A 9,645-nucleotide genomic window follows, 5' to 3' on the forward strand; every position below is an offset into this window, starting at 1 on the left:
TCGGAAACCCAAGGAGGGGTCGCTATGAGTCAGGGCTGACTCGACGGCACATAACAACAACAACAACAACAGGTCACAGACTTATGTGTAATATATAAAACTATAAAATTTTTAGAAAAAGACACAGGAGAAAATCTTCAGGATTTAGTGCCAGGCAAAGAGTTCTCAGACTTGAAGTCAAAAGTATAATCCATAAAAGGAAAAATTGGTAAAATGGACTTCATCAAAATGGAAAACTTTTGCTCTGACAAAAAAAAACATAATGAGAGGATTGAAAAACAATTGACAGAATGGGAGATAATATTTGCAAACTGCATATCTGACAAAAGACTATCTAGAATATACAAAGAGATATGTATATCTAGAATATACATATGTAAAAATCATATATATTCCAGATAATTTATATATTGTAGATATAACTCAGAATAAAACTCAGCAGTAAAAAAGTAAACAATCCAATTAGACATGAAAAAAAGACAGGACGAGGTATTTCACCAAAGAAGATATACAGATAAAAAAATGTTCAGCATCATTAATCATTCTAAAAAAGAAAAAAAAAACAAAAAACTGACTGCCATCGAGTCAGATTGACTCACAGCAACCCCTCCTTGGGTTTCTAAGGCAGTATCTCTATAGAAGTAGATTGCCCAATCTTCCTGACTGGTGGGTTTGAACCACCAGCCTTCTGGTTAGCAGTCAAACGCCTTAGGCACTACACCACCAGAGCGCCCAGATTATAAGAATAAAACTAACTAAACTCACTGCCATCAAGTCGGATCTGACTCATAGTGACCCCTCCTTGGGTTTTCAAGGCAGTATCAGTACGGAAGTAGATCGTCCAATCTTCCTTCTGAGGAGTGGCTGGTGAGTTTGAACCATCAGCCTTCTGGTTAGCAGTCAAATGCCTTAGGCACTAAGCTACCAGAGCTCCTGATTATATGAATAGTAACAACAAAATTGTAAAACCTTTCTATATTGAATTATATTATTAGTTACAACATGATTTAAAATGAAACTTGATTGTTCTCCTTTTCAATTAATTACTATTTCATTATTTAAAAGTTATTGATACAGGTTTACAAATACCATTATATCATTGTAGCTAAAATACCAGAAATTTTGACAAAATACCCAACTATAAAAACACTTTTTTTTTTTCACTGCTATCAAGTTGATGCTGACTCAGAGATACCCCCATTGGGTTTCTGAGGCAATTAATCTTTAAGGAAGGAGATTGCCTCATCTTCCTTCCATGGAGTAGCTGATGGGTTTGAACTGCTCACCTTCTGGTTAGCAGTCAAATGTCTTAGGCACTGTACCACTATGGCAGCAACAAAAACAACAGTGTATGCTTATAGTATGTACAGCTGAAACCATGTGATTGGAAGTGTCATTGTAATTGGATAATAATGATAGCTTTGACCAGAGCACATTACAAAATTCAAAACGGAAATTCACACAGAGTTTAGCATGTAGGTATAATACTTTTTCCTTCCTGGGGTAAATCTCACTTGGTCATCATACATAATCCTTTTAATATGCTTCTGACTTCGGTTTACTAGTATTTTCATGAGGATATTTCCATTTATATGAAACATGTAAGCTGGACTTAAAAAAAATACTTTGACTGTTTTAACTAACTACAGGGATATTTAAATTAAAAATAACAAATTTCTGCTTAAATACTGAACAGAAATTTTATAGACAGTCATTTTGGTGTCACTTTCTCTGATAGTTTCACTGGGTACTATTTGTATCCCCTGCACTCTCCTAGTGAAGCCACTGGTAGAACTGCCCCATAGGGTTTCCAAGGCTGAAATCTTTATGGAAGCAGACTGCCATATCTTTCTACCATGGGTTCATACCTCTAACCTTTTGGTTAGCAGCTGAATGCTTTAACTACTGTATCATATAAAATCTTCTCCAGCCACTCTGAAAAACAATATGGCAGTTTCTTTGGGAAAAAAAAAAAAAAACTAGACATCCAACCTATCATCCCATTGCTGTCATGTTGATTCTGACTCACAGAGACCTTACAGGACAGAATGAAATTACCCCATATAGTTTCCAAGGCTGTAGTCTTTATGGAAACAGATCACCAGGTAGGCCTTTTCCCTCACATAGCAGCTGGTGGGTTCTAACTGCCAACCTTTCAGTTACCAGCTGAGTGCTCAACAACTGTGCCACCCAACTACCACACAGCCCAAGAATTGGACCCCTGGACATTCATCCCAGAGAAATATAGACATGTTCATACAAAGACGTACATGAATGTTTACAGTACCTTTATTCCTAATAGCCCTGGAAACAATCCATATATTCTTCAACAGGTGACTAGATAAACAAACTATGATAAATCTCCTGAGAATTATGTTGGGGGTGGAAGGAAAGGCCAATCCCAAAAAGTTGCATACTGTATGACTCCATTTATGTAATCTGTAACATTTTTGACATGACAAAATTATAGAAATGGAGAACAGATCAGTGGCTGCCCAGTATTAAGAAGGGAGTGGGAGAGGGACATGGTATGCCCATAAAGGGGCAACACAAGGGATTCTGTGATGATGGAAATGTTCTGTATCTTGACTATATCAATATCCATATCCTGGTTATAATATTATACTATAGTTTCACAAGATGCAGCCATTGGGGGAAACTGGATGAAGGGTACACAGGATCTCTCTGTGTTATTTCTTACAACTGCCAATGAATGGATCTACAAGGATTACAGAATAAAATGCTTAATAATAATAATAATAATAAGTACTTAGAATATGTCAACAGCCTTCATTGTGGGCTCCCTGCTGCTAGTTTCTCTATATGCTACTCTATCTTCTATACTGATGTCAAAAATTACTTCCCTAGGAAACAATGCCTATCATGTTCCTCTCCTTCCTGGAGACCTCTTTGGTGTACAGTACCAAGACACTAATATATTAGACTGGCAGATTAGATACTTATATATTAGAGTCATATTCTAGCCCCAGTTCATCTCTCCAGCTTTACGTTCCATAATTCTCATCCATAGATCCTGAGTTTAGGATCACTTTATCCTTTGGAAACTATGGCCATGATACTTAGGGGCTATGAGTTTTAGAAGGAGCTGGGCAAATATTTAAGGAGCTCTGATGGTACAGTGGTTAAGCACTTGACTGCTAACGGAAAGGTCAGCGGTTCCTAAGTCTGTTGCTATGAAGATTACAGCCCTGGAAACCCTATAGGTCAGTTCTACTTTGTCTTATAAGGGCGCCATGAGTCAAATCAACTCTATGGCAATGAGTTGAGTTTCAAATGTTTGAAACTTCAAAAATAAAATCCCTAGATTAAAAACAGGAGAATACAACTAGAAAAAAAATTGTAAATGTTAAATCCAATTTCTATAAAATGTGAGACTATGTCAGCTTCATTAATTGTTAAATTTAGTAGTTATAAAATATTCATTATTCTGGTAACCTAGTGCCTAAGGCACTTGACTGCTAACCAGGAGGCTGGAGGTTCAAACTCACCAGCCACTCCTCGGAAGGAAGGTTGGGCAATCTACTTCCCTGTGATACTGCCTCGGAAACCCAAGGAAGGGTTGCTATGAGTCAGGTCTGACTCGATGGCACATAACAATAACAACAACAACAACAACAGGTTGTGTCCCTCAGGAGAATTCCCAGGTATGCATCATAATTGCAGACAAATCATAGCCAATTCAATCTCAGAAAATTAAATCAGCTACTTTGAGCCAAATAATTTCTAAATAAAATTTAATATTTCATTTCAAATTCTTTTTAGCAAAAAAAAAATAATAATGTTTTATGTGGGAAGTGGGTACATCTGAACGTATTTCATGTGATGGTGCATGTGTGTACTTATGCACACTGTTGTGCCACAAAAGTAGGAGAGGCTAAGGGCCTATGGTCTTAAAAATAGCTTTACTGAGCACGTTTGTAATACTTAAACACCTGACCCTTTGTCCATGCTATTCTCTTTGCCTGGAATAATTTCCCTCTTTTATTCATCCAGAAAATTCCTATCCTCATATCAAGACCCTGTTTGAATTTCATTTCTCTCTTGAAGCATACCCTTGACTTAAGTACTTTGTTTATGCCTCCTTAATATCACTTATGGACAAAGCTCTGGTGGCACAGTGTTTAAGTGCTCAGCTGCAACTGGAAAGGGAGGAGGTTTGAACCACCAGCTACTCTGTAGAAGACAGATGTGGCAGTTTGCTACCAGAACGATTACAGCCTTGAAAACCCTAAGGGACAGTTCTACTCTGTCCTATGGGGTTACTGTGAGTCAGAATTGACTTGATGGCAATGGGTTGCATCACTTAAAAGGAGCCTGGGTGGTACAAGCAGTTTGCAATTGACTGCTAACCATCAGTTCCACGGAAAAAAGGCCTGGCGAACTGCTACTGTAAAAAAAAAAAAAACAGCCAACAAAATCCTACACATGAAGTTACCATAAAACAGGGGCCAACTCAACAGCAGCTAACAGTAACATCACTTATATTCAGGTTAATTCAAGAGGAGACCTACAGTTACTAAGGGTACATTCTGGAACCATACAGGCTGGGTCTGCCACTTACTAGTTGTGTGATCTTCAGCAAGTTATTAACCTCTCTGTGTCCATTCATAAAATGGACATGGCACTCATTCCTAACTCCTAGGGCTTTTGTAATGGAGCTCTGGTGGCACAATGAGTAAGGCGTTTGGCTGCTAACCAGAAGGTCAGTGGTTCAAACCCACCAGCTGCTTTACGGAAGGAAGATGGATGGGGCAATCCACTTCTGTAAAGATTTACAGCTTTAGCAACCCAATGAGAGTTGCTATGAGTCGGAATCAACTGGATGACAGGGAGTTTGGTGAGTTTGAGGGCTGTTGTAAGGATTAAATAAATTAACATATGCAAAGCCTTTAGAACAGTGCCTGGCACATGGCAAGTAGTTAACTCATTATTGCATGTCTGTCTGCTCTACCCAAATTAAGAATACTTAGGTTTTTATATTCCCAGAATCAACATAAAGTCTAGTTCACAGTCAATACTTGAAAAATAGTTGCTGAATAAGTAAATGGCTTAAGGAACTGGAAATGAGGTTCACCATACATGTGAATGGGAGCTCTGGTAGCATAGTGGCTAAGACACTTGCCTGCTAACCAGACGGCTGGCGGTTCAAGCCCACCAGCCACTCCTTGGAAGGAAGGTTGGGCAATCCTACTTCCGTAGTGATACTGCCTCGGAAACCCAAGGAGGGGTCGCTATGAGTCGGGTCTGACTCGACGGCACATAACAACAACGACAACAATACATGTGAATGCCACACACACACATACACACACACACACGATCACAAATTTTTACAAAGGATAAGTTTATATACAGTCTCTAAAAGAATGGAATAAGCTTAGCATTTACTTTGTGGTGCACTTGTCACTGTTTGCTTTGGGACAACTTCTACATTTTCATTTTCTGCTACTAGATTCTCTAGAAAAAAGGAAAAATGGGAAAAACTTTTGGATACTTATAACATTCATGTGAAGGTGCTATGACTTTGTTATAATTGTTCATCCATTAATGAGCTGGCAGTATCCACAGGAATGTGCCCATGAAGGAATCTACCAGCATTGGCATCCTGCTTCTAGAGATCATCTGGACCACCCTCTGAATGACTGCTCAGTCCCACTGCTCCTTTATACTCACTTTCCTGCTCCTTTATACTCCTTGCATGGTTCCCCAGCACCACCATCTTCATGGAGTGCCCAGCTTGGCCTTGGTAGACCTTCTATTATTGCCCTCTAGTCATGTATTAAAGGTATAGGCAAAAGGTGATCTCACCCTCCCAGTCCCAAGCCCCAGGGGGCCAGCATTTGCGTGCACTCCTCCTCTCCCCTTTGCTATACCTGACCCCTATTTTTATACACCATGTTCAGACTTATTTACCTATAGTAGACTGTCTTTGAGGTTTTCTTGGTAAAGCTGGTACTGGCATGGAAATGGGACCAGGAAATTCATTAATAGTTAACACTACAGGAGTATCTCGTCGTAAGCGGTCAGACAATTGTTTTTCTGGTCTAGGAGATGTAACACTAGGTAGAGGGCTTACCACTGCTGTACTCAAATCTACCACAGGGATCTCAGAACTATACTTCAGACTCTTTTGTTGACATTCAGCTTGTATATCCTTGACTTTGGTAGTGGTAATTGGGCAAGGTGCACTTAAAGGTTTGGAGAACTTTGACCTAAGAATTAAGATGTTTTTAAGTCTTCTATCAATATAAATCCTTTTTAATTTGGATGGATATTTCTTTGACGTCCTTAATGTTTCCATTTGACTTAATTTTTTCCCAAAAACTCGAGCTGAAGCCGAATGACAACTTGGAAGAAACATGGAACCACGAGCAGAATCTGGAATTTGCACACAAACATCCTGAAGATATTTTCTCTGTATTGGAATAGGTTTTAGAAGGGTCACTTTTTCTTGTATATCATAATCAAGAAAGAGGTTTTGGGTATTGATAGGGGTTAGTGATTGACTTCTTGAAGCAACCTCAGGAATAATAGTTGCAACTTCTTTAACCAAAGTGGTTTCATCATAAGTGACCTCTACTTCTGGTAGTTCAATTTCAATGGTCTTGGCTAAACCAGAAAAAGCAAAAGAGCAAAATTAGACTTTATTTATCTAAGTGTCAGGGACAAGACAATCAACATCTTAGTATTCATAGCTTTCCTTTACCTACCCATCCCTCTCTCACATTCTTAAGAGATTTCTGTATATCTTACTCAGCTTACCAAGGCACTTATTGAGCTAACTGGGATAAAGTTTGAGCGAACAACTAGAGAACTCAAAAACTTAATTATATTAGATTTAGAAAGGGCAGGGAGCTACTCTTGGAAAAAGAGAATTGATGGAGAAAGAATGGTAAATAGAGCTTTTTTAGCAGATTCCACTAGAACTCTGGGTATAAGAATGGGTTAAAAAGTGGTTCCAAGAAAGTTTTGCTATTCATCATGCATCATTACTCTCCCTCAGCTTGATACTCAGAGTGAAGATTTACATTTCTTTTCAATACTTCTTTGGATGTCAAACCATTGTGCCTGGTGAATATGATGACATTCTGATACTGGTTACATGAATAAATATTCTTTCCTTTCATACATCCAGAAAAAGCAGTGTGCCTGCATTCTTAGGTACCTCACTATATCAAGCATGCCTTCTCTTTGCTATGTGATAGAAGGTTAAATGACACTTTTTGTGTTGTCTCAGTTGAGTACAATAGTGGCACATATCTCTACATTCTACTGAGCAGATAATAGATTCATTAAGGCAGAATTTGCAAAGAAATGTCCAAAACAAGTCCTTCAAAGATTTAGCACATCACCCTCCTCTTATTCATGTATAAGAGATGGCCAGAGATTGATTCAGTTGAGTGGTTGCTACTAACTGAAAAGTTGGTGGTTCTAACCCACTCAGGAGCACCTGGGAAGAACGACCTGGTGACCTGCTTCTGAAAGGTCACAGCCATTCAAAATCCTATGCACAGTTTAACTCAGAAATACAGGCAGCTGCCCTGAGTTGGAACTGACTTCAGGGCAACTATTTCGGTTTTATTGGTTCAAGATTGACCTAGGTTCAGAGGGAGGATTTCTCCTTAGTTCTACGTGTTCCTCTGCTCTACCCCTCACATTGTGGATGAAGGGGAAGGATTTCACCCCCACTGCAAACATAAAAGGAGCTCTGGTGGGGCAGTGCCTACTGCTAACCAGGTTAGTAGTTCAAACCCACCAGCTGCTCTGTGAAAGGAAGGTGGGTAATCTACTTAGGTAAAGATTTACTGCCTCAGAAACCCAGTGGGGGTCACTGTGAGTCGGAATCAACTTGTGACAGTGAGTGTGGTTTTTAGTTTGCAAACCTAGTGAAGGGGACTCTCAGAGAACCACTTGTAGAGTAGTGTCTGCCACAAGGAGACTAAAACAACTCATCAATCCTCTGCCCACCTCCCCAACTAATACTTGCAGAACAGCAAAAGCATATTGGCCTTGCCAGTCCTGTTTGCCATTTGGAATAAGGTAAGAAAAACCAGTTGCTGTCAAGTTGATTCTGACTCATGGCAACCCTATGTGTCTGAGTAGAACTGTGCTCCACAGGGTTTTCAGTGGCTGATTTTTCAGGAGCAGATCACCAGGCCTTTCTTCCAGGGTACCTCTGTGTAGACTAGAACCTCCAATCTTTCAGTTGGCAGCTGAGCCCATTAACTGCTTGCACCATGGGACTCCAAAAGTGGAAGATGGCCCAAAACAAAACAGGCACAAAATATGACAAAACAGGAGGATTAACCAGGGGTGCGTGCTGGAGAGAAATCCCATCTCACAAAGACCCAGCATAGTGAACTTCACCTGGGTAAAAAGTGTACACTAATAGGCTAACTAACAAGTGGAGAGAAAGAATCTGTTTTTGCTCACTATTATATCTTCACACTGTGCTCAGTAATACTTGTGGAATTGAATTGGATGTTTTTTATAACAAACATTTGCAAGTTAATGGTAATTGGGGGAGGATTTTTAACTATTGCAATTTTGAACTGTACAGGTGAAGTAATTTCTATGAATAACACATAAACATTAATACACATATCTGATTAGTTCTCATACCTGTATGGGCTTTCTTCTTCTGTAAGGGCAGCTTAGGCAGTTTTGGAGGTAAGGGTCTTCGAAAAAGTATCGAGTGCTTTTGCATTTTAATTAATAGTAAGTGCTGTTTTTCAGAACGATTGGTTAAATGAGAACTAAAAAAAAAAATAATAATATGTTTGAATGGTTGCTGAAAAATAATTCATTAAAAGCTAGATTACATCTTAATGAAAATCTTTCTGAGGTAATACTCCACCGAATTCAAGCAGAATCCTTTATAAGAAAAAGAGGGTAAAAAGATAATTCTTAAAAACTTCTAGAAAGAGTTCAGATAAAATTTAGATTTATAATTCCTACAGAACTTTAAAATATGTATAGGAAGAAAGATATGACAGTCTGCTTCGGTAAAGATTTAGAGAAATCCTATGGAGCCATTATGAATCCAAACTGACTCGATGCAGTGCTTTGTTTTTAAATACTCCAACTACCCAAGACCATTATAAAAATATCCCATATTAGTAAAAAAATCAATCCGCTAACACTATTTCAGCTAGTAAATACTGATTTTCCAGAATAGCACATACAACGATTTTTTTTTTCAACCTCCAAAATGTTTAAATTTGGAAAAGAAGAGAAGGGAAAAAAATCCTAAAGATCCACCATTCACAAATAGTTTTCTTTCTATAATAATGACTTACATTTCAACCATCATAACTGGAGTATCAATATTTAATCCAAAACAAGATGGGTTTCAATATAATGAAATTTCCCAGGATCGCTCCCAATTAGCACTGTTTAGAACTGGTGCCAGAAGATGGACTCAAGTTGCGCGCTTTGTTTGCAGGTCAGCAGAAAGCGCCTGGCTCGTCACCTTACCGTTGATAACGAGAAAGGAACGCTCTGGAGCTGCACAACCTGGACGTTTATCCCCAAAAGACACCTTGCACACAAATGCTCGATTTTTTTTTTGCTCTCTTATCACTTTACTCATTTTCTACCACTTGATGTCGGTAATTTTCCTTC

The 9,645-nt window shown here is 38.8% G+C and overlaps 1 protein-coding gene across 1 annotated transcript in view; it reads right to left on the reverse strand.

Moving 5' to 3' along the window:
• The window catches only part of LRRC63 (leucine rich repeat containing 63), a 108,310-nt gene extending 99,582 nt beyond the window's left edge, over positions 1 to 8,728 (reverse strand). The window contains exons 1-3 of the mRNA XM_007947810.1: positions 8,644 to 8,728; positions 5,935 to 6,630; positions 5,410 to 5,478 (exon numbers count right to left, since the gene is read on the reverse strand). Coding sequence (XP_007946001.1) covers positions 5,410 to 5,478; positions 5,935 to 6,630; positions 8,644 to 8,728 — 850 coding nt within the window. The remainder of the gene's footprint in view (positions 1 to 5,409; positions 5,479 to 5,934; positions 6,631 to 8,643) is intronic.
• Between the last annotated feature and the right edge of the window lie 917 nt (positions 8,729 to 9,645).

This window comes from Orycteropus afer, unplaced genomic scaffold, assembly GCF_000298275.1.
Source record: "Orycteropus afer afer isolate SDZICR_OR568_19922 unplaced genomic scaffold, OryAfe1.0 scaffold00194, whole genome shotgun sequence".
Classification (NCBI taxonomy): Eukaryota; Metazoa; Chordata; class Mammalia; order Tubulidentata; family Orycteropodidae; genus Orycteropus; species Orycteropus afer.